Below are 26,777 nucleotides of genomic sequence, written 5' to 3' on the forward strand. Positions count from 1 at the left end.
TCGGTGCGCCCTATTTGTGAAACCAGTTTTAAAATAGGCCATTCATTGTAGGTGCGCCTTATAGTGCAGAAAATACTACCGTATTTGAATCCTAATCCTTTGACAAAAGAAAGGAAATGCCACAAGAGTAGCACAAAAGAAGCGGCTAATGGCGCGGTTGGAAAAAATGCGGTCGGAAACCATCAGGCTGACCTTCCGATGACAAGACGACAGGTGTTTGACATTTTAATTGTGACAGATAAGAGTGACCGTGAAGAGGTAATCATCTCCGCTGAATATCAGTTAGACGCTAAGGCTGAGTATAAAGGATGGCTATTGATTAAAGGGTGTACTTGGTATCAATACTGCAGCTCTGATGGGGATTAAAGCTGCCGCTCCGCGCTCTGTATGGACGAGTGTTGGGCCCAAAATCGATGTGCGATTTCATCATCCTCGCAACTGAATAATGAGCAACAAATGCTTGTAAGTGCCGAGTAAATTAAGCAATTGTTTTAAATTGTGCCGCTGCCAGTGGCATTTCTATGCTGATAAAAAGCCTCTTGACATTTTGAAAAGGTGGAACCTCAACGCCGGAAGGTTTTTCAGGGTCTGGGAACATCGCTTGTTCGGCCGACGTCATTCAAAGCGCATTCATGAAGATTGCTTTTACTCTCCCCGTCATTGAGCGTGAGTGACAGACGCGTCACATTGAGAGGCGAGACAATGCGTGTCAGACCGGAGGGAAGCAAGATGTTCCGCTCGTCCCCGCCTTCTGCTGTGTTCGGCTGATCAGCGGCGCCGAAGGCTTTCTCGCCGCAAATTGGCGTTTGGGATCGACGGTCGGCCGGCGTCTGAAGTTTTACGTAAGCGGCGCGGGGATAAAACATGTATGGCGGGGCCAAGCCAACAAATGTTAATGTACGGTAAATTTCGGACTGACCAAAAATGATAAAAAGCAGACTTTACGCTTGAAATTCCAATTCATCACAAAATCGAAGAGGATCCCTAAGCTTTCTTTCTTTCTCCAAGCCGGTCTCTTCATGGTTCACTTGCCGTTTTATCTTCTTTGAAGAGAGGCACACAGTTCCACATATGGACAACCTATTTTGTAAAAAAAAAAAGATATGATTCTCACTTTATGGGAATGGCTTGGGATAGGATTTGCTGTTCACACGGTGCCATGAACCCGTGACAGAAAAAAGTGAGCAAGAAAATCTTTTTTCCCCCCCGTTTTCACTTATGTCCAGGATTCCTGACATTTTTGTCCACAACGTACAACATATCTTAGACCTTAATCAATTCATAACTCATTAACTCTCCTATATATGGTAGATATCCAACGACTCTCATATCAAACATGTTTGTGAGCGTGTAGTCACTCCTACACACTGAGACACATTAAAATTATAATTTAAAGCTGTTAGAGGTTATTAGTAATGTCACTTGGGTGACGGTGCCTAATGATGACTGATGAGGGATGGGGAGCAGAGAAATAGGGAGAATAAGCTCAGTTCTTCCTGTCTGAGCAGAGCTGAATTCTAACATGTTCATTAAACGGAGGCCTTTCAGCGATGGGAAATCAGCAGGTAATTTCAAACAGAGCAAAACATGCACATATCCCATAAATAGATTGAATCGCAGCCACTGCTTTGGGGATATCGCGGCATCCAAATAGGGGGATGTTAACGTCGAGCCATTATGGGTCTCGGATTCTGTCGGGGTTTGGGAAATGTTACTGTTCCAGCATGTCATTTTCATACATTTTTTAGAAGCTTTTTCTACAGATTAAACTATGCAGGCTTTCTACATGATGTTTTTGTAATCCTACTTAACGTTGAATAAATGACCCTCTGTTAACTGTCGTATTTTTTGCACGATAAGGCGCACCTAAAAGCCTTCAATTTTCTCAACATCTGACTGGGACAGCGAGTTTTCATTTTTGGGGGACGAAAAAATAAAACAACATAATTGCAACGTAAAATTCTTTGAATTTTTACCCCTGCATTTTATTTCTAAATGAACTTTTTACAATTAATTCTTATAACTTTGAAGTTTTGCTACGTGATCTACGTTCTAATTTTGAATTATATGAGAAAAAGGCACAAAAACCGTGACTTTTTGTAAAAGCAAGCATGATTTTATAAAATAAATCCAGAAACTGTTTTCAGCAATTTGATAAAAAAAATTGAGGTCTAATATTAATAACATTAAATACGATATTAAATGATCAAAATTAAATCATAAGGATAAATATACCATATTTATAATATTAATATGATATATTGTTTGTGTATTATACTAAAGATGATAAATATTTAATATTTAGATGATTAATTAATATATTTTATATATTTCTAGTCTTTTGATTCATCTTGGCATTGATCTTAAGAGTCTTTTATTGTTATGAAGAGGTATTTTTCCCCCCAATCTTATGATAGTACTTCACAAATCATCTTTATTCTTAATTTTTGATTAAAGATTGACCGACAGATCTGTTTTTTTGTTGACATTCCCTTTCGTGCAGCTCCATCTAGTAGATGCATAGCGCAACCCCAACTGCTACTGTAGCTTCTATTCTATTCGCCTTATAACGCGGCGAGCCATTGATTGAGCCTTATGATTCGGTGCGCCTTATAGTGCTGAAAATACGGTAATGATAAATTATTGATGAATAGATTTGTTGACATAATATATACTGTAATTGTGCGACATCACTTTGAATGTCTGTCCAATGTTATATTGAACAGAGTGATGCCACTTACACGTAGGTGACAATTAATTTACTCTTCATTATAAAGTAAACAAGGTGAGAGCAAATCTACAGCGCTTCGCTAGTTGCAGCCAAGTGGTTGGTCCCAATTGCGTCAGACGGAATTAATCAACCATCAGTTCCACAGAGTTCTTAACGCTCAATTGAACCTCATCTCAGCTCCAATTAGTTGCCTTACAAACGACACCTTCTGCTTCCTAAATGTGAATCACCTTTCTTGAGCATGTTGAATGCAAGGGAACTGATCAATTTTTTCATGATGAGTTATGAACTCCAAATACTTACTATAATATCTCAGCGCAATAAAACCAGATACCGTAATTCCCAAATATAAGACGCACTGTATCGTCTCCAAAAATGAAGGCCGAAAGTATGGATGTGTCTTATAATTGGTAACTTAAAAAGATTTTCTTTTTTTTCCGACACCAATTGAGAAAGATGGATCCGCCGGCCACATAAGCCGAGGTGACGCGTGGAGCCGCGTTTATATATTGGCCATATAGTTGCCATTAATGGTAGTAAATAGCTTAAAGGTTGTCCCATAATGCATGAGGGCGTACCAAGTACTACTCGACACATTTGTCTCCCAACTTCGGGCACAAAAAAGTGCGTCAACCTTTGTTTAACCTCTCCGTCTCATACACTGGTCTCGTCAGGGCTGTGCTTGAGTCCCACCCCCCCCATGATCCCCGGCTGTTTTTCCGTTTTTGCGGGGGTTGACAACACACAACGTCCAATCTATCCTCACTAATTGGTGGCTTTCCCTCAACGCCAGACAGCGGGAATAAAATGAGCTCAGGAATCAAAGCAATCACTTATTCCGTGTGAAATGCTGTTAAAGAAAATGTACTTGGCCCTGTTTTTGTTCCTTGTAATAACATGGAAGTCACGATTTTGTAGTTTCTGCCATTTGTCAAGGTTTGACTTTAGCCTCTTTACATTATTGATGGAACACAATGTCATAGCAGGGCAAAAATCGCTGGAAAAAAAACATCAACAGTTCAAGTGCTCTGACCTTGTTTTTGTCATCATGGCGCTTCAATTATGCACCAAGTGCGATGGCCTTCTGAAGTGGAGCTGAAACAACTAATTGACCACAAATCGATTATCAGAATCATTGAAAAACATTTTATTTTAAGTGATCAATCATTTTGAGACCATCACCATCTCGTTTTTTTCTGACATATGGACTAAACCAGTGACTTGAATTTTAAGTCTAAATATGTTATGTTCTGGTGGTATTTGTCTTCTGTGGTTTTGAATCATGTTTTCTGTTATTTTCTATTTTGGGCTGTTTTTTATATTTGTTTTTTTAAATTGTGGGGTTTTGTGCATCGGTGTAAGTTCATGGTTTTGCTCCTCCTTGTGTCTGTCCTCATCAGTGTGATTGTGTCCATCTGTCAGGCCCCTGCTCCAATTGTTTTTTGCCCAGGTGCTCCTTGTTGCCTCCGTTTTGAATGTATTTAGTTTCCAGTTTCCTTCAAGTTCTTTCGGGTTATTAGCACAGTGTTCATGTCAAAGTGTTTGTGTTAAATTTACCCCACTCTGCGGATTGCATAAGCATGTTGAACAGAGAACTGGTTCTTTTTCATGTTTAGGTCTGGCATCCATCTTCAAGGGGTTTACTCCCTTGAGCAAATAAGAATATTTTACTTGTCCCTTCACACTCTTAGAACACCACGCTGTTCTGTTAAGACTTGTGTCTTTGAGGCTTCAGATGAAAGAAACCTAACTCAAAGACAACTTGAATTCTAGACTTCTTATAGATGGACTAAATTCAATAGATTCCACAACATAGTCTTTGTTTTTAGTCTTTATTAGTAAGTCCGCATTTTTGTTTGTTACTTTGTATACAATCTTCAACCTCGGTTTGTTGTCTTCCTCATATTGAATTACTCCGTTTTGAGTGCACCTTTTCTCCGGTCTCCCTGCATTGATGTCGGCAACATCTCACCATGCCAAAACACAAGTTACACCAATCCAATGTGGGCCATATAAGACAATGCCTTCCCAGTTTTCCCAACTTTTTCCCCAAAGTTTAACGAAACGGAGATTTTGCCAACGCTCCTTTTATTGATTCCAATGTACTGTAATTATGCGTTATTAATGAAACCAGGCTCGACCTCCAAGGATTCCTTCGAGAAGCATGCAAGTGCTCGTTGCATTTGGATGCTGTCAGGCTTTGCATGCAATCATAGTTCCCCCTTCACAGTCTTTCCTTCACATCAACTCATGCTTTGTATTTCTTGAGCCAGCTCGTGCTAAAACGGATCCAACATTCATCGCCGGTGGGGAGGCATGTCACGGATGATATGCAGAGCAAACATAATTCCCTGCCAGACTTCTTGCTCTTAAATCCTAGTGGAAGGCAAAAAGTGCCAAACTGAGGAAGGATAGTGACTGGAGATTTACTGTATGGATTGAATGAACATCTATACATTGCGTGAGGTGGTTGCTGATTTTTAAAGCTCAATAGGACCGCGTGTTTGAGTTATAAAACAACACAAGTCAAGCCCTGAGGGGAGAGCGTCCATCCTTGTGGAAAGCAGAAGGGAATTCATCCATCCTAGCAATTTTTCAAACAGATTCAATTTCAGTTCAACTGGTATAAAAGGCACATACATTAATAATAATAATAATACAGATTTATTCAATTATTGTGGTTTATAGAGTGTTTCCTGGTTTTTCACAATTAATGTGAACTGAAAATCCCCCACGTTAAGTGAATTCTGCGAATTAGGATCCCCACCCACGACGGACATTTTACGTACATAAAGTCAATTAAATGTGTGTAATAAAACCGTGCTGACCTTTCTTTCCAATTCCCAGTAATCTAACAATCGTAATACAGAGGTTGAACAAGCATGTGTCTCTGTTGGGGCGAGAACCATTTTCTTTAAAACCACACAGCTCATCAGAGAGAGGCAAGCGGCCGCTAACTCTCCCCACGGACCCGAGCACACGTTTTCTTAAAGGGCGAGTCTCAGACCGGGTGTTCAATGCCTGGTGCATCCGCTAACACCCCACCACCTCCCTCATGTTTACATCTCCATACAGCTCTCTCACAGCCACAAGTGTTTAAGCATCATGAAAAAGTTTTGCTTTGTTAAGCAGAATTGCCTTCATTTGTAGCTAAACTAGATTGTGTATTAATTGCTTCAGAGTTCATGTTAGCACTGAGCGAGGGAGTATTACTGCGGTACATTGGATAGACGCTCCTGAAAAAGAAAGCGAAGCACCGAAGCTGCATAAAAGTGTAGCGTGAAGTAAGGAGAGAGAACACTGTACACTGATTAAGGATCGAGTGTTTACGAAATCAGGTCAAATCAGTCGCTGTTTGACTGACTCAACAATAATCAATCCAAATTCATGTGCAAAAAGTAGTTAGATTTGACATAATCCCATGGAAGGTCGAGATGGAGAAAAGCAAACGCGGGGCAGAATTATTCCTCAGTTTGATTAAAAATGCATTAACGGGGATACTCTTGTTTACGAAGCACCCTCAAGGACATGGATATGGCGCATGAAGGCGTCCCAGGTGATAGATGCACTTGCACCTGTCGCAGAGATTTACTGTAACACAACCTCTGCTTTTTCCTCACAACAACATGGGGGCAAAACAGGTCTTGAGACTTGCCCGCCTCAAAAACAGCTTAATAATGGACTTCAAATTTCCTGCCGATGGATGGAAAGGAGCGTCAGGCCGACAGGGTTGGAGCCAGCGTGAGCCAGCTGTGGTTTGAAATAAAGGAGGTTGGGCGAGTTTATATTATCTGATACGAGCTTTTAGAAAGGGGCGTGATGGACAAGTGCTACACTTGGAACATGGTAGAGGTCAAAGCAGGCACGATCTATTTTTACTCTCCAAGCCGCTTATGAGTCTTTCATAACAGCGGTTCATATGATGTCACTAACTGAGGAAAACATCTGTATTGATTTAATTATGAGCTTCCTGTCTGGCACTGTTGGTTTTGGAGGTTGAAGTTTGCTTGCTTACAACACACACAAACACACATGCACACACAGACACACATTTTATACATATATATATATATATATATATATATATATATATATATATATATATATATATATATATATATATATATATATATATATATATATATATATATATATATATATACACACACACACACACACACACACATGTACATATACACTGGACACTGACACACACACATACATGAATATATGTTTTAAGATGTACTGATTTGACTAATGAGATTCTAAACAAAAGACAACTTAGCAGCCTTCTTACAATCTGCGGCCAGAGTAAAAGGTCCTTGGCACAGCTGTGCTGATGAAAACACCACACGCTAATCCCTGCTCTGCCATTCGGATCTCTCAGACCCGAAAGCCTCCGAAATCCGCTTTTCAATTGCATCAGGCCCTCCAGTGAAACACGCTGCAGGTTAAACAACTACTAACCACTGTCAACCCAAATATTTGCCTGATGATCCAACTGTTTTTTTGTTGTTTTTCTTCTTTCGAGTGGATGCACCGGCACCTCACCTGGCATTCTGATGGTTCAGTCAAGTGGACCGCCTCTGTGGTTCGCAACGGAACATCGCAACAGCTGTTGTCAGAGGTATTCAATTATTTTAGACGGTAATGCAAGGACCACTTGAGTCATTTGTTTCTGCATCAGAGATAGGCACTCAAAAGTTGACAACAACGTTTTCTGTTTCACTAATCCACCACCAATTTGTCAGAGTTGAGAAAAAAAAGGGTTCCAAAACCAACAAGATTTGGAGGAATTGGAATTTATTTTCAAAGTGTCACTGTCATGAAAAGCCAATGAACCGCCATTCTTTTTGCAATGATCGTACCATGATAGCTGGATGTTCACTGTTTTGTGACAAGCAATTAGCAGCTAACTAGGCGTCTTCTAGCTTGAGTGAAGCTAATTGGTCCAAAATGTAGACCATGTGTGTCAAACATACGACCCGCGGGCCGGTACTGGCCCACAAGCAGGTCTAATCTGGCCCGGTGGATGATTTTGTAACGTAAAGTATACAAATAAGCTGAGTGTGTAATGAATTTATCTTATTGCTATCATTCCGATACCCATTCCTTTTTTTTTTGAAAAGTCATTATTTTCTTACTACGGTACTTAACTACCGAAAATAATTGATTATTTTCCCAGAGACATTGTCCCAACGGGAGCGAAAGTTTGCTCCAAGCCACGGCCCATCTTGGAGCCACTTTTCAGGAAAAAAAAAAAAAAAAGTTCAGCTCAGGCTCGGTTGTTGTCATGGGTGAAGGTTAGGTGGTGTACGCAAATGCAGCAAGCGAAGCATGTGACGCGTTGCATCAGTGATTTATGTGCAGTTATGTGCATCCCTGCCTATCGTCAATTGCAACTGATCAGGTTGAGAGTCGTGTGAACAGACACTAATTTCGACTCCTGCTCGATTTGAAGTGGTACACATTCATTTTTAAATGAAATATGGCCCACAGAGCAAAAAACACAGTTTATGCATGAGGGTATTTAAAAATCCCACTTTGGTTTCTGTCAATCTGAACAAAATAATACATCATTTAAGTTTGACAGACCATAAAGGTTTTCTCCCCAATTCAAGCAAAGCATTCACATTTCTTTCAATGATCAGTGAGATTGACATGGCAAGATGACAGCGAGTAGCTGCTTCAATTGCGTCTAAGCTAAAAATGCAATAAGCGCTCTTGTGATCTGTATATTTGCCTTTCGAAATGGCAGTCATTTAGCATGAGAAGATAAAAGGGCACCTATCATTCTCTGTGATGCTGACTTATGGGCAGAGACTCCATTTAGGTGATTGAGCTAAAATGGTTGTCTGCTGCCAAATTCAGAACATCTACATTAGATTTTCTTTGCATCAAAAAAAAAAACAAAAAAACTCCTGGCCCTCAAGCAGACTTATTGCAGAAAAGATAACAGAAATAATAAGATAGCAGGTATGTTTGTGTCTGGGTGCTGCCATTTAATTTCACTGTCCTTTGTTGGTCCTGTTGCTAGTAGCAACGAGCCCTGGCCGTTTTCCTTTTGGTCAGATGCACGCATTATGTTTGACGTGTAAAGAGGACGTGCTGAGTTTTAAAGTTAGCAAAAGTACGACAATTCGCTGTAATGAAAGCTACTTTTCCATGTGTCTTTTAAAGTCAGGACATATTTGTCCATTTTTCAGATAATACATTTCATAAATCATTTCCGATTGAAACTGATTTATCTGACTGATTTATCTAATTGTTTTGTTGTTTAATGCAGCTCCATCTAGTGGCTGCATAAGGCAACCCGAGCCATTACTGTAGCTCGTGTTCTATGTTATATTTCAAACTCCAAAAAATGATTAATCCCACTCTTGTTGTAATAGAGCGGCAGTATCAGACCGGATATAAGCGTAATCAAACCATGTCTGCCATCTGGTGGTGAATGCTGATATTACAACGTAAAACTACAGTTGAACCCCGCACACCAGCGATCACTTACTCGCAGATTCTCTGATTTTCCGATTTCTAGAAATTAATGGCCCTATATCCCATGTAAAACATTCAATAAAGAAACAAATTCCGCATGCAGCTCACTATATGCATATTTCGGCATTTGACCCAATGCTGTGGAATCGTATTGATGAAAATGTTGGCAATACGATTGTTCCAAACCATGTCGACTCATAGAGCCACGCTTTTAAGATTTTATTGGTCGGCCTCCCGCCAACACATTCAATGCACCTTCACAATAGCTATTTTCGGCTTTGGCCACACTCTGTCTTGGCCACGGAACACAAACTGTCAGTGTAATGTCATATAGCGATGGATTACTTCCTGCTCCTAGACCTAAATTGGTATCAGTGCAGGGACTTTGAGATTAGATGCATGCATTGGCCTTTAGTTAGGTAAAGGTGAAAGCTCAACAAGGGACTAAGCAAGCCATCTAAAAGATCATTTCAAAATCCTGCCACTTATTAAAAGGAAGGAAGGCTCAAATGTACCTGCTGGATAAGACTAATCATATAATTATTGTTTTCTTGTACACAATGAAATAGATTGATTCAGTATTTCAAGGCTTTTAGACTTCTCAAACCGCTTATTAAATATTAAGGTCAATCTTCATTTACATTTTAACACTTGTAACTATAGTGACAGACTGGTAGGGAATTTTTTGAGAAGGATGCAGATTTCTGGCAGAAAAATATCCAGATTATTGGCCGAGAACCCCAGCCACAACTGCAGCTTCTTTTCTATGTTCCTTATAATGTGGTGCGCCCTATGCATATGAAAACAAGCTGTAAAATCGGCCATTCGTTGAAGGTGTGCCTTACAGTGCGGAAAACATGATAATTGTTTAGGGTTCCTAATCAATGCCATCAATTACTGTTCTAGCTTTATTTTTTCTCCTCATTAGACATATCTAATGGGATGTTTATGTAAAGCGAAACAATCAATTGTAGAACAAAGCCATTTATTCCTCCCTGTCCAAAAGGGAGCTGGTAAATTGCCGCCATCAAAAGACATTTTATTGCTATTTAGGTGAACATGTAGCCATAAAACTGAATTTTGAGAGACCTATTGTCTGTACCTCGCAGCTATGTGTGGCTTCTTATGAGGTGATTGCTTTGCAAATACTGGAAAAGTAGCCAAGCAGGGAACACAGGAACATCAAGAAGTAGACAAACTGGCTACTTGAAAAGACCAATTGAAGACGAAATAATTTTGAGGGCCACATTAAAGGAATAATGTCATCGGTTTAATGAATAGTCGAACATCAATCATGACAAAGAGCTTCGTTACGCAATTTAAACATTTTCCACAATAAAAGGGCCTCAAAATGATGATTGGTGTATTTTTTGGTTTTTGTTATTTTTTCATTATTGCACTGAAGTTTAACTTGGAGAAAATCGAAATGGCAAAATCTGTAATTCAATTTTGTAATCATTCAGCCCTCCTGGTACGTACTGCAATTCCGTGCTAGCTGAGCATGTTATTATTTATGATTCTTTATTACATATTCGGGCAATTACGGTAGTTGATCATTCAGGCTGCGGTACCAGGTGATCCCCGTACCAGAGGTTTGGGATCTTTGCCGGAGATAAAAAAACAAACAAAAAAAAAACACTGACAGCACATATATTTAATGGTCAAGAATCACAGATGTGGAAAATTCAGTTTCTGGCATTATCTGTATGCCAAATAAATGAGCGTGCTGGGCCTGTGCTGCAGCAGCCATGTTATGGAATCTCACCTGACGTGCTCCTCGTCTATCCGACGGACGTAACATCAGCCTGCAGCAGATGGCATCAAAAACAGATGTCGTCCGTCCATTTGGCTTTAATCGCTGACGCTCGGCCTGACCTGTAAATACGTGCGTAAAACGGTTAAAATACTATAGGATCAAAATCATGGGTATAATCATGATCACAATGTTGTGGGAATAAAGATTGATGCATGCACCAATATTAGTACAATAAGTTCTAACAAATTAAATCAACATATTTATGCACTTTTTATACAACAGAATAATAAGCAAATATATTCAAAAGAATGCATGCATACGAGACCCATTGGTATTTACGTTATTTGCTTGTAAGTCACCATTGATTTGACTGGCTAACTGTGCGCGCGTGTGTGTGTGCGTGTGTGTGTGTGTGTGTCACAGCTGGAGAGGAGTGTAATCCTCCCACAAAAAAAAAAAACAAGTTAGTTTATACCAGAACTGCACCAGCTGACACTAGTAGGAGCAACAGTGAGTTGTACCTCTACCTGAAAATCTATTTGATTGCACATCAGCACACAAAAATAGCTTCACCGCTGTTGTCATAGTGACAGAGCATCGCCTACTTTAGCTTGTGCCTTTTGATAATAGTGAACCTTGGTGATAATGTACCTGTTTGGACCAATTTATTTCACATCATTTTTACTGCGCAACAAGTTAGGATTCAGAAAAGTCCAATTTTGTTCTTTTTTTTTCAACAGGTGGATGTATTACGTTTGCAAAATGAGTTTAAAAGAAAGTTGCTTTTCACAAGTATCGGTGAGCTTTGGGGATAAAAATTGCGAGCCAAATTCCAAACCACCAGCAAAGGGGAGTGCTAAATCCTTATTGTTATGCAAAAGTAGTCTGTTGTATTGATGTAGATCATGCGTCCATCACTATACATTTAGATCTTATTTCACATAACCAAAACGCATCAACTGAAGAGTCGACCACACGCCAGCACGTACAAACATTTTTTGGTCTGTGGGCAATCGCAAAACCCGAGGAGAGCGTGTGTGCCGTATTTTATGCACAAATATACAAAAATACCTCTTGATTTCATTAAGACTGTTTAGATCAATGCCAAGACCGAGCGTTTGAAAAAAAAAAGAGATTCATTCAAACTGAAATATTTTAATTCATTGCAACCAAAAACCTTAAAATATAAAAAGTGTAGGGTGCGTGCGTGTTTTGAAGTCTGTGAATGTGTGTGTACAAGAGTGTACTTGATATGTCAGTCCAAGCAACAGTCTTAAGGCCACCTGACGGGGACGGGAGGAAAGCTTGTCGTATCTTGAGAACTCCTTGGCCTCCAGGGGAAGAAGTCCAAATGGCGATTGTTTCGGAAGCAGCTCGATAAGCGTGATCTGGCCGAATGAGCATTAAATCCTTCAAAGCAAGCCTCCGACTTCTCCGTGATGACAACCGGTCCGTTCGAGGATTCAAGAACCGCATCGTTTGCGGTTCAGGTCGCACGTCGTCCGAGTCCGTGCGTCGGTCAAGCGTGCAAACAAAGTTTGGGGGAAAAACGCTGTAAATTGACTTGCAAAGTAAATACAAAAATATTCGGTGAAGAAAAGCTGCAAATAAATGGAGTGGTCGCGCACGCTGGAGTAGATGAAAAACTTCCTGACGCGCTTCAGCTCGTCATGTATTCTTTACAGTGTAAAATGATTATTTATTTAAAGGCCGACAGAACATCTTTCCCATTGGAAGATTTGACGCTTTCTTTTTTCTGTTTAAGGCAGCTTTTCTCTCTTCATCTCAGCCAAGCTTTTTTTCCAGCGTAAAACTACCAAGGCTTGAATCTTTGAACTTTCATACTGGAAAATAGTAGCGGGATATTCACTTTCTCTTTCAGGTTTGCCTTTAGAAATGCCCTTTTAAATGAGTACCTTTGGAGCGAGCTCCCACAGGTCCAGATGAATGAACCATGGAGTCAAACGGCCATTAATGCCTCATTAGTTTTCCTCGGGAACAAAGAACGATTGAGGGTTTAATAGCGAATTGAGTAGGGCGAGGCCACCAACGAAGCTGATGAAGCATGGAGGCTTTGCCGAAGTCCTTCGGCCTGCCGTCCGATTTGAGATCCATCCAAGTTGCCATGTAACCCGGCCTTTGATCTCTAGGATAATATGAATAGGAATGAGGCTGTAGCAACTAAATGTGGAAAATAAATCTTTCGTTAGAAACAGCAGCGCAAAAATATACATAGGTGACATCTTTTAGCGTTCCCAGACGGTCATTAGCAATGCACAGCAGTCGTTCTGCTGACAATTAAACAAGTTTCCTGGCACTCCGATGCAACGCCACCTTTTGTCATTTATTCTCATCACCATGGCAGCTGTTAATTAGACAAAGATTTTTCCTGCCTTTCAGGAGCTCTTGACACAAACTGAAGCAGCCACATCCATTAAAACTATTCTGCAAGACACTTACATTGTGATGTATTTGCTCAAGTAATCCATGAACTCATTGAAAAAGAAATTCTCCTTTATGTGCAATTGATTGGAGCTAGGATTTCTCTTAATACATTAGTATTCAACAGGTGTTTTATTTGTGATTGTATGCTTTTTTTCCTTGGCGGATCTGGATGAGTTTGTATACATACATACATATTATATACACATATACTCTTCCACATGCACACAGACACTTTAATTTGAGTTCTACGTCAAAAGGCACATCCTAATTAGAGCATTAATTACTTTTTAACCTTCTGCGGTGTTCATCAAATGAAAGAAAAAAAAAAAACGCATCCTCACTAATCTTGTGAAGACCCAAATTCCGTCTGACTGACGATGGCTCATTACTTTGCTCATGAAAGAGACGGGTGTCAAAAGGTGGCTCATTTAAGAAAACCTCCCAGTCAGTGTTTTTTTTTTTTCTTCTTCCCCATTTAAAGACTGACATGACTCCGGGTAGATGGTGGGTAGTTGGGGACACCAGAACTCTGACAATTATTATGGCGTTTGCTTGAAATGTATTATTCAGCCTGTGATCTGGCACTACATTAATCATGTTTATTATGATGGTAATTAAAGCACACATTTCACACAGTCCCAACTTTGCAAGAAAAAAACAAAACCAAGAATGGTGAAATGAGTTTTCGTCCCCTGCAGACTATAGATGCAGTGTGACCCCTAAGTTGATTAATCCCAGCGACTGCCATAATGTGGCATTACTGCCCGTCAAGCAAAAAGAGTCAACAAGCCAGGACAATCTTGTCAACGACTAAAAAAAAGATCAAAATTATTCTATCAAGAATAATTGCTTTTGGTTTGGGATTCAAATGTCATCTCAGTCTTCCATTGTGTATCTTGTGTGCTCTCTCTGTCCTTTGATGAGTTTTCCTTTGGAATCCTTCCACATACCAAAAACATGGATGCGAGGCTGTTTGAATAGACAGCATTAGATTTGAATATGTTTGTCAATTTATCTGTAACATGGTAACTCACTACTTGTCATTCAAACTCAGCAGCTGTTCCCAGCTCATCCGTGAGTTGAAATCAAATAAGCATCAAAATATTTGTTGGATGGAGAACGGCTGAAAGGGTATAACTGACAATTTCACACAATAAAAAGTGAATTGAAACAAAAGGACCGCTGTATTGTCAACTCGGCCTTTGGTTGACGTGTGACGGCCGCTACCCCGAGGGCAGCCTTGCTCTGGAGTACTGGAGAAACAATCTCCTGTGTCTCACGACTACAGAGAGGCAACGACACCTGTGCTGTAGACTAAACATGGTTTTGCAACAGCCCAGGGCTCAGGCAACAACCAATCACAGTTTTTTTTCTTTTTTCTGTTTAGACCTGAGAGATTTGCAAGCTGAGACATGATTGGCCATTACCAAGCCCAGAGCAACGGCAATGTCATTTTCAGATGACAGCAAGTGGCAAAACAGTTGCCCTTTGAGATGGATTGAAAACAGGTGTCTTAAGTAATCTTCCACAACCAAAATATTAATCAGCAAAGAACAGTTTTAAGAGCCTGGACCCACAGGTGGACTTTTGCATGGTGACTATTGGCAGGCTAGTTGAGGATTAGTCAAATGATGGCTTCATCTCTCCCAACAAACAGCAACAGAAATGAGGGTTTTAATCCCGAGTCGGAAGAGCAGAAGGCCAATCCCAGCATGTAACGTTTCATTCTTCTTCTTCCGGTTTATAATCTTGCCCGTAGCTCACACGGACGCCAAAGCAGTGCAGATGCCGCCCATCTTTGTGACACATGCTAATTTAGAACAGAGGAGTGCAGAGGGACTGATTGATTATTGGGCTGGAAAAGTATGAATGGAAACATCCACGGCTTCATTGATATGCAAACTCATTGGCTCACTGGTGCATAATGCCACTTACTGTATGATGCATATGAAACGACTCATAAAAGAGCTCACATTATATTCGTGCGACTGATTTAAACAGTGCATTGTAATTCTTGCTGATCAAAACACTCACAGGGATCATTCACCCATTCATGTATTCGTGATCACGTTAGCGTTGCATGCAGTGCTTCTTCGGTGCACTTGAATTGCGATCTATTTTTATACTTGTAATGCCAGCACATAATTCAAATAAACGTGCTGAGGCTGCTATCTCCTGGTATGAAGAGGAATTACTTTGCTCCACTTGCATAGGTGCCAAAATTTGACAGCTTACTCTTGTGGCAATATATATATATATATATATATATATATATATATATATATATATATATATATATATATATATATATATATATATATATATATATATATATATATATATTGCAGTATAAATAAACACGCAGTGTTTAGTTTTAAATTCTCTGAATTGTAGATGAATATTTAGTCATCTGCACGATAAAGAAATGAAGACGGAATTTTTTGATAAACAAACAAAAACGTTGATCAAATATTATCCCCGAGATTAGATTCCAGTGGGTGATGCTTTATGACTATTCCAAAACCTTTTTGTTTGTCACGGACCGGTTGAGACAAGCTTGTTCTTTTCGAGGACCTGTCAATTGGCTCCCGATTCCAATGCGGATCGATTGTTTACATGTTTTCAGTTTTCTGACTGCAGATTCGTCACAAGCAACAATCAATAAACACGCGAAACAAATCGGCCCCTTTTCAACTCCTAATTTTTAGCAGGGTAATATAAACATAGTGACAATCTAAATGAATAATAATAATAATAATAATAATAATAATAATAAGCGTCATGAGTGGGACTCGAACACACGCGGAGGAATGAATAAATAAGTAACGCACGTGCAGGTGTGTTGCAGTTAAAACAATTTCCACGTTGCTTGTGCAATTTGCATTTTAGGAAACAGAGCCTTAATAATATAATAAAATATCGCCCACCGGAAGGTAATCGACAGGGTGGTGAGCGGATTTAAGTATATGCTAAGCATGTTAGTTATGTTATTTGTCGTCTTTTTCACGTGAATTTGAAGATGTTTACAAACTTTTGACTGGTTTTGTATCATGAAACTAAAGTTTCCCACCTTGAAATACTTCACTCTGTCATCTCTGATATCAAAATGATTCCGTCAAACATGTAGCTCTACCCCTGAGTTTAAGAGCCTCTGCTAATAAGTCTTTAGCTGATTAAGGATGTGATTGATGCTTACCTGTATTCTTACCTGACTTGCATGCAACGCAGAGTTGTTTGTCTCCGTATCATCTGTGGTTACTCGGCGACCAGTCGAGGGCACTGGTCCCCAACCTTTTTTTTATCACCAAAGACCGTTCAATGCTGGAGATGTTTTATCGTGGACCTGTTATATCAATTACTCAAAGAGGCCTGAGGAGGGAGACAAAACAACACAAATACTAGCCAACGCTTACAGACCATGACAAGTTGAAGATTTCGGGTGTGGCTCATGCGGCCTGGTAGCACCTGATCCACGGACCGGTATCGGGCCGCGGAACAGCGGTTGGGGCCCTCTGGTCTAGAGTTAAAATCACTTCAATTTGGCTGAGGTAGGTCCAAGGCTAGCGCCTCCAAACAGGATGAAAGGTATTTAAAAAATGCATGGAAACATGTAGCTTGACATTTTGGGAATTTTATAGAATCATCTAGAAAAAAAAGAAAAAAATTCAAAGAGTATTTGAAAAGATAAAACGCAAAAATGGAAACAAGTACCTTTACTTTGTCTCGTATCAACCTCAAACATACGACCACTGAACGCATTCTTTGGCGCTGCTCACAAATAGAAAAGACAGCAGATGAACAGATAATATGTCTGTATTTATTTTCATCGGAACACAGTTTTTTATCATTGTAGCGGTAGTTCTCATACTTCTCGAAAAGATCGTGACTTGTCAGACTGGTTTTTATAAATCATTTCATCAAAGTCATTTGTAAAAAATTAAAGAAGTTAGTCCAACTAAAGCATCTATAATATTACAATATACTGGTAGCGTAATAGTAATCATAATAATCATAATCGCAATGATACTTCTATATGCCTTTCCCCTTATTTCTAATCGATAAAATCTTTCCACATTCACACGCGCGCACGGAACCACAAACTCTGTCGCTCTTTTGACAGAGCCAAGGATTGAACACATTCTCGTTAAAATGAATGATTTGAGGTGCTTGAAACAATAGTTTAAAAAAAAAAAAAAACAACAACATTGGAAATTTCCCGCCAAAATAAAACGCAACATCGTGACATCAACTGAATACATACATACAAGGAGGTGGTGAGAACACACATTGTTCAGTGTACCAGGAAACATATTTACAAAGAAAACAAAGCAAAGAAAGGTCAACGGGCTTCTGCATAGATCCACAGGAGAGAGAAAAAAACAAATACAAGCAATCATCGGGGTACTGGCACAATACAAATGTGAAAGTCAGAAAACAACGACGTTTGGCCTGTGATGTTGTGGAAAATGAGCATTGGCTACAAAAGCTTCAGACCACAATAATCTGAGCTGTAGATTGAATTAAACACAATTTAACGCTGCATATTGATGTAAAAAAAAAAAAACACTTAGGAACAAACCCAAATCGGCATTTACATGTCAGTGTGGCTGTTTGCACGCAAAAATGTCCACATATTGGACACGCACTTGCAGATACGTAAGTTCAATGTGCTTCTGGTGAGGTTTGTTGATGTTTATGAGGTGAAAGCCAAAGGTTGTGTGGCCCTGATGGACCCTGTTTACTTCCTGGTGCTCTTTATGCTTTGAAAATCTCGCGCCGATTCGGCTTCGAATATCTCGACTGTGCTGTTTATGCGTTTGGGGCAAGTGAGGATACGGGCCGCTGCGTCAGGCGAATGGCGCCGTGTGGGGACATTTCAAATATCAGGGCTGTCCAATGGAAAACTGCATATCTTCAAATTAAAAAGGAAAACAAATAAAACTATTTATCTATCCATCCGTTTTTAAAACAAGATTTTTATGTGAGATTCATGTTCAGGTGTGTGATTCTTTTTTTGTTCTCCCTCAATATAGCGCTCTTGGTGTAAAGATGAATGCTAATGCAGTAGAAACAATTTCAATGTCCATCTTTCAATCAAGGGTGCTGTCTAAAGGAGTCAAAAATATCACAAGTGCTTCGTGAAGCGTCATTTATCCGCCACTAATTAGTATTACCAAATTAATATTTATCACATTTACTGAAAATAATACTTGTCGTTTGCACAAAGAAAGATTGATACCAAATGACGAGAACACTGTTCAAAAATCACAGAACTTGATTTGCATTGGACAGCATTGATGAAATCAGACTGATCTTAGATCATGGGTGTCAAAGTCAAGGCCCAGGGACCAGATCCGGCCCGCCACATCATTTTATGTGGCCCGGCCCGTGAAATTCTGATTCAAATTTCTGGCTAAAATATCAAATTGTCTTTAACTTCGAGAGTTTTCGGGGGAAAAACAAATACTTTTTTGGTCCCCAATCGCTTTTGAAAAGATTTGAGCGGCCGGTGATTTCAGAACTATGTCAATGTGTTACAAACACACTTAAAATGTATTTGACTTCACAGTCATTGCGGCTATCTGACAGAAGCTATAACTACAATGTGGCCCACGATAAAAACGAATTTAACACCCGTTATAGATTAAACAAATACATTTCTAAAAATGTGTTATAATCCTGTTTGTTTTAGATTAGAATTCACTCTGTGTAATGCCTGTGTGATTCTCTGAGATCATGCCAGTTCTCCGTTTTCTTTCCTGTGTAAGCACTAGTGACCATAAAAAATATGAGAAATTGAATTTATCCATCACTAAATGTTGTTTTCATTCGTAAATTGCGCTCATGAAGGCAATTTCTTGGGTGGTTTGAGGAGACAACTCATTTGGTTACAACAAACTGTAGAATGTTTTCATCTATCACTGGGGACACTCATGTATGATGAAAAATGAGAAAACCGCAAACTGGAGCAACACTACCATCTAGTGGTTACTTAAGGACTAGCAGCTTTGTCTATTTTTTTTTTTTTTTTCTTATGCTAAGAGAGATGGGCCAGTCATTGTTGTCATCCTTCGACTTTAAGCTTAATCATCCAATGATTGACATCATTTATCAGAGTGGACATCGATTGTGAGCTGCAAAGAATGTCGGATTTTTTTTTTTTTTTTTTTTGGAATACCTGATCTATTGAGTTGTGGAGTGAAAAAAGAAATAAAGTGAGGTCAGCCCTTGAGGTTCCGTCGGTCTTTCCTGTGGTCAACATCTTACATCCACATCACGCTAATGTCTTGAATGTCACTGACATGAATTATCCGGTTTAGACATGTTTTTTCTCACGGATGATGGGGTATGTGTTAATTAACATGGTAACGCTGCACTTGAATGTGTCAAATAATAATGAGGTGTACTTTAAAAAGCCCTTTACTTCATGAAATGTCTTGAATAGAAACAAACAAAAGCAATAAATAGGTTCCGGGATATGTTTTTTTTTTTGGGGGGGGGGGGGGGGGGGTCACAAACTAAATGTCCTACAAAGCCCCTCTGGTACATTCATGTATTATAATTTAATATGACCCTATTACAACATCTATTTTGCACATAAAAGCTTATGCTTCCTTTTGGGGAATTTTTATTCCTAGTCATCATGAATAAACTACAATTTGCTGATGGTCCCTGCAACCTTCAGCTCCCGCTGCGCATAGAGGTCATTTTCTATTCAACAAAGATGACGGTTTCAAATTTTGACAAATGTTTTTGTCACTGTAGTTATTGTTACTGTAGTCTGCATCACTGTTATTCTACAATCACTCCAAACGTTCCCTTTCGTTGCCCCGCTCTCATGTCGAAACCCAGAGACACCTCCTTTCAATACAGCGTTTACACTATACTGAGGGTACTTTTTACGAAACTGAGGGTACGGATTACTAAACTGAGGGTACAGATTAGTAAATTGAGGGTACAGATTGCTAATACGAGGGCACTGATTAGTAAATTGAGCGAAGGGATTGGTAAACTGAGCGAATGGATAAGTAAACTGAGCGAAATGATTTTCAATCTCAGGGTGTGGATTACTAAACTGAGGGTACGAATTGCTAAACTGAGAGAACAGATTAGTAAACGGAGCAAACAGATTATTAAACCGAGCGAACAGATGACTAAATTGAGGGTATGGATTGGTAAATTGACTACACTGAGGGTATGGATTTTCAAAGCAAAGGTCAAATTAGTAAACTGAGCGAGCGAGTTACTAAATAAATTGAGCAAACGGATGACTAAACTGTGGGTACGAATTAGTAAATTGAGGGTACGGATTAGTAAACGGATTACTAGAGTGCACCAGAGAGGCTTCATGACGTCCAACAATTTTTTTTTTTTTTTGCCGGTGGCCCCGCCCCCTCCGCTCGGATGATTGACAGGTAATGTTTAGCAGGACTACGCAGCGTTAACAGTTTACAGAGTATCGCAGCTAAAACGCAGTCATCGGGTTGCCTGTGGTTTCAAAGGCCTGAGTTACGATTACTAATATAGTTTTGGTTCAGGTGTTCACAGAAAAAACAAATCAACGTTTGGCGACGAGTCGGACGCCACACTTGACAGAGACGGGAATAATTCAGGAGGTAAGAGACAGAAGCTATGGACTTGGATGCCGTCAGACGTATTGGACTGGCCGGTACGGTCGAAAAAAGAAAAGTGAAAAGATGAGCTCTCGATAAACGCACACGTGGATCCATTCGTTCGAAGAATCCAAAACACAAATCGAACCTGAATGGCAGTTAAATGACTCCCATCACATCTTTGGTTAAGACAGCCTTTGTTCTGTGAGATACAATCATTCGTCAATGCAATAATACGTTTGCTTTTCCCATCGTTTGTTGCATTCCCAGTTGTGATTTTAGGTTCGACAACTTCGAGTTAGAAGATCAAGCTCGTTGTTTGCGTTCTCTTTCGCCATTGCTGACAAATATTTTCCATTCAGAGTTTGACCATTTGGCTCAAGTTCCAAGGTTCAGTCTCACTTGACTTTTTCAGTGGTCAGCTACGATTGTCTATACACTTTTTTTGTGCAAAAAAAAAAAACCAGTAAGAGTAGGTGCACCTAAAGATTCATGAGAATTTTTTTCTCACTCATTGAACCCTGCAGCTTATAGTTCAGTGTGGTTCATTTATCTAAGTTTTTGTTTTTATTTTACTGGCCACCAGGGTGCAGTCTCCCGTTAAATAAAGGGAGACAGACTTAACATTTATTTTGATTTAGAAGTGCAATTGTACTTACCACCAGAGGGCACTCTCCATTATTAAACAGTCATGTCACTGTTGTGTTGGTGCAGTATTCGAATAATCTGAGTATGTCGGTGTTATGTTGATAATATGTCGATTCGGACTTTATTTTGAAGGCAACTTTTATTTAAATTCAAATTTATAATCCCGCGCCTTTTATAGTACAAAAACTATGGTCATCAATCTGAACTTCTAGTTTTGGACTAAGGTCAAAATGGCTAAAATTATGGATAAAAACAAGAGCAGCATTTACCTTTTGAGGAAGTGATTAAAATGTTGAGCACGATATTAGTATTTGTTAAATATCTCACAAAACAAAGTGATGCTTCTTTGGTGCTGTGATCACATGACAATTTGCACAAACGGCCACAGTGGGAAAGAGAAATCGGCACCTTCCATGAAATCAGCTCATTTAAGACTGTGGGATAGAAAAAAAAATACCACCATTTTTATGACCTATAATCTGCACAACTCAATTAAAAAAAAAACCTAAACGGAGAGGAAATAAAAAGCAACCTCTGAAAAAAGTTGGTTGTTCTTGTAGTCTTTTTCAAACATGATTTCTTTTTCTTTTAAACAGAAGCTTGAAGTTTTTATGCTAACTTAACTGTTTTTCTTACTGTAAATCCACCTGACTAATGAGATTACAAACTACAGCTTTTTGCTTGAAAGAAAAAACAAGGCAGAAAAAATCTACTGGAGCCTCTGAGATTTATCTTGGATCCATCAGAGGCACTTTAAATTCTTGACGATCATCAATTGATGATTGATGAGTGACTTGAAATGATGACAGGTTGAATGTGTGACAGCAGAATTATGAGAGGATGTGCACACTTGTGCAACCGCGTGATTGTAGTTGCTTATTTTTATTCCTCCTCTCAAAGGAAAAAAAAATGTGTGCTTGTAACAGGTCATTTGTCTTGACACTCATTTTGTCCACCTTACTGTGTCACTGCGTGAAAGCACACACACATCTGCAGGAAAATCTCTTGATTTGCTGGGATCTGTGTGAAATGCACAAGTGGCTAACCTATGCTTTTACTGCTGCAATTTGACCTCTGAACAAGACTGACTGGCTTTGATTTGGGTGGCGCTGTGACACTCGACAAATATCACGCTTTGCAGGGTTCTGTGTAAAATACAATTGGCTAAACATCTGCTTGTACTGTTGCAATTTTAGATGACCTCTGAACAAGATTTACTAGCTGTATTTCGGGCGGCGGTGCGACTGCGCAAAAGTGCACAACTGCCACACTTTACTGGGTTCTGTGTAAAATGCACAAGTGGCGAAACGTCTGCTTTGACTGCGGCAATTTCAGGTGACCTTTGAAGAAGACTGTCTAGCTTTAACTTGAGCGGCCGTGCGACTGCGTGAAAATGCGCTGGACAACTCTCACGCTTTGCTGGGCCCTGTGTAAAATGAACCAAGTGATAAATGTCTGAAACGATGTAGCACATTTGCAGGATTTGAATGTGTCATTGGTGCCGTGCGGTTGTGCGAAAGCGCACGCGGAGCCAGAAAAATGCACAGAAGGATAACTTTGGCAGGATTTTTGCGTGAAAGAAGCTTCCGAGGCTTCAACTCCGAACTTTGCAACTGTGATCAGATCACCAAAGATGGAATCGTAAACCGGACCCGGCTTGTTATTGTATTCAATACCCTGTGTTGTTTAACAGACTGTGAGCAAAACAAAACAGTGAGCGTTCCACGTAATTGGATACGAAAGGTCCTAAGGGCGTTTGCATAAAACAACACAATCAAAATTGTAGCACACATCACTCTGGCAGCAAATTCTTTTGTTTGTACACGTCACCCCTCAAGGTACTCCTTCCTGTCCGCCCAACAAACACAAACGGTGAAACGGCAGAAAGAGAATATGATTGTGGCGGTTCATACTCAGGCAGTGCAACAGAAAACATGAATCGGAACACAGTGTAAAAAAGCGTAAGTGAGAGTAACTCAGCCAGCGGGAAGCTGAACGCTCCCACTCAAAGGCTGCGGCATCGTTCCCTGTTCCTAACTAACGAGCCCCTTCCCGTTTTTATTCATGTGTCTTGATTGGGTTTGTGTGTCTCTTGTGTCAAAACGTCCCAATGTTTTTTTTTTGTTTTTTTTTTCCATTTGGCTAGGAAGTGCTGCCGCGCAGGCGCACAGCTCCAGCAAAAAAAAAGAAAAAAAAAAAGAGGAAAAAACAAAAAAAAAAACAAAAAAAAACCTGTGGCTGTATTTTTCCATCGCGGTTGCCATGGTGAGGGAATCACCGCCGCCCCCCAACCTCCATCCCACCACCTCGACAACCTCACCTCCTCCTGGCGGCTCGTCACTCCTCATTAGCAGGGCTCTCCTCCAGAGGCGTGATGGCGGGGAGGCCCAAGCCCGTTGCATTGTGGGATGCGGTGAGGCTGGCGACAGTGTGTAGGAGGACGAGCACCAGCAGGCAGAGTTTGAGGCGGCTGTTACACAGTCTGCACGCCGCCGACGAGCTGAGGGAGGTCCGGTGCTGGCACGGCGGGTGAGTTCTTTTCAGCGTCCCCCGGGAGACGTTGTCCGCTTTCAAGTCCCATCGGACGTCGCAGCACTCCGCCTCGGGGTCCGCGCCCGACGGATGGTCCTCCAGCAACCCTGGCCGCCGCGCGAGCGGTGGACGGCAGAGAAAGGCGTGAAAACACCGCACTCGCCATTTCGGGTTCAGGGGGCGCAAAGTACATACGCTACGGCTAGCCTTTCACTTTGATCTATCCGATGTATTAGCCATTGCGGTGTTTGGATTTTGCTGCAGCGACACCATTTACTCCAACAGGAATAACAAAGTCCACCCAACAAGATACGGTAGATCATAAAACGGAGCTACACGTATTTTACACAACATTTACCACGGGCCCAGGAGCCACATGTGGCTCTTTCATCCTTATGTGTCCGCCGTTTAGAAAAACAAATCAACATGTTGCATGCTCTCCCTGAGACTGAATGGATGTCATCAGGGTGGACTTCAAGCGAGACGAGAGGCGGCACAGGAGGACACCTCGTCCCCAGACAAACAAGGTGGACGCAGATGACACGTACTGACACGAACGCACTAACTCGTCACTCCCGTCCTTACAAAGGCCGCCGCGGCGGGAAACCGGAGCGACGGCTGCGATGAGTCAAAGCGCACCCGTTCAGGGTCCAATGAGAATAAGGAGACAGCCCTGAGGAGGCGACAAACTTGGCGGGAGGTCAATGGCGCCATCACGACAGCGAGGGTTAAAAGCGTCCTTAAGGACACCGCGGTGTCGCGAAGGTCGGGATAATCAGTACCTGGTGATGTGCCGGGCAAAGCGTCGGGGTCAGCGGGGACACTGGGGAGAGGACCTCACGGCTCAAAGGGGGTTGAAGCGGGTTATCCAATGGAAATGTGCCTGACCCGCAACTACAATGCTTCCTCAATACTTTTAATGTATAGCGCGGCATCTACGATAGCAATATATTTTTACATTTCTGTCAAACTGTGTAGTATTGCGGGGATTCGCTCCCAAAACAGCAACAAGTTGTATTGTCAATTTTGGATATATTTTACCGCACATATTTTATCAGGCGTTTCCCCCAATTTTTCCATTAATCCTAGCAACGGCAACTCGTGAATGGGATGCGATAGACATTTTTTGACAGCCTAAAACCACCGGGTGGCGCTAGCGGCCAACTTATGACATTTGCAAGCCTCTCACTGACTTTGTCGATTGGCTTAGCCTGGATTCCCATAATACAAGTCTTTAAAAGTCATAATACTCTCATATATTCCTATTTCAATTTCCTATACAACACTCAGGTTCACGCCTGGGAAGATTTATCGTCTTTTGAAATTATGGGGACGGTGACCGAAAACCTTGCGAGCACTCGAACAACGCATTACGACCACAGGAAAGAAGGCTTGAACCGAGAACTTCAGAAGTATGATGCAAACGGTTTAAAGTTCATTCCCCTTTGCTGCTTGGAGCGCCATTCCGTTATTAATAATGAACACCCACATGACTGCATGTTCGGTATTCCATTTTTTATATCACCTCTGCTCCTCCTGCGATTGACTGCTCCTAACGTTCCTCCCCAACAGTCATGAGACTTCATTCAACCACGGCATCAACTCTTTACGGAGGGTCTGGGCCGAGATTCAAATCAGGAAGCCCTCTCGACTGCGATTTTAAAAGGGTTTTTATATATAGGGAGTACCACATGGTGAAATGTGTAGAATAGAAGCTACAGTGGAGACTGTGATCGCATTATGCATCCACTAGATGGAGCTGCGCTATAGGGAATGTCAACAAACAATCACATAAATCAGTCAAACTATTAAGACAATCAGAAAGGAAGAATAAAGGTGATTAATGTAAAGTACTATCTGAATGAACAATACATTGGATCAATGCCAAGACAAATCAAGTCGAGTCTTTCAATGTGTTCAATCATGCATTGAACTTAAATTTTCAAATCAAACTGCAACTAAAAACCTTAAAAAATAGTGTTTCGTTGATTTCAAAACAGTTTCATAGCGATTAATTATTTTGTTTTTTTCCATCCCCCCAGTATGAAAATTTGCGGTGTATGTAGTGTGACAAAATATTTGCACTCTTAAGACTTGTGTCTTTGAAGCTTCAGATATAAAGAAACTCTCAAAAAGACCATGTGTTTTCCCGGCTACGTATTTTACTGATCTCGCCTGAATTCTCAAAGAATACTGCTGTTTCTTTCGTTTTTCTTTTATTGCCGACTTCATTATTTGCTCGATTACGGGATGCTGTCTGCTCGGGGAAGTGAACGTAATTTCATTGTGCGGTATTACTTTGCATATGACAATAAAACTCTTGAATGACAGAAACATACCTGTACATATAAAACTGGGGCTGCCTCCGTGAATGAGATCGTCATTGTCGGGCAGGACAAAGGGGCACCGCTGCTGCACCTCCAGGCAGTATTGACTACAGGGGATTCTCTTAGTGCAGTGCAACTGGGTGGTCTGGAAGTACTGAGAACACAGCCACGGCTTGTACGCCAACTACAGGTGGGGGGGCACAGAGAAAAGAGAAATTACATTTTTGATG

The 26,777-nt window shown here is 40.6% G+C and overlaps 1 protein-coding gene across 1 annotated transcript in view; it reads right to left on the reverse strand.

Moving 5' to 3' along the window:
- Nucleotides 1-17,224: 17,224 nt before the first annotated feature.
- The window catches only part of nalf1b (NALCN channel auxiliary factor 1b), a 77,676-nt gene continuing 68,123 nt past the window's right edge, over nucleotides 17,225-26,777 (reverse strand). The window contains exons 2-3 of the mRNA XM_088415746.1: nucleotides 26,560-26,731; nucleotides 17,225-24,327 (exon numbers count right to left, since the gene is read on the reverse strand). Of these exons, the coding sequence (XP_088271872.1) occupies nucleotides 24,026-24,327; nucleotides 26,560-26,731 (474 nt within the window). The 3' untranslated portion in view covers nucleotides 17,225-24,025. The remainder of the gene's footprint in view (nucleotides 24,328-26,559; nucleotides 26,732-26,777) is intronic.

The sequence above is a fragment of the Hippichthys cyanospilos genome, chromosome 5 (assembly GCF_059441005.1).
Source record: "Hippichthys cyanospilos isolate Australia breed blue-spotted pipefish chromosome 5, RoL_Hcya_1.0, whole genome shotgun sequence".
In the NCBI taxonomy this organism is placed as follows: Eukaryota; Metazoa; Chordata; class Actinopteri; order Syngnathiformes; family Syngnathidae; genus Hippichthys; species Hippichthys cyanospilos.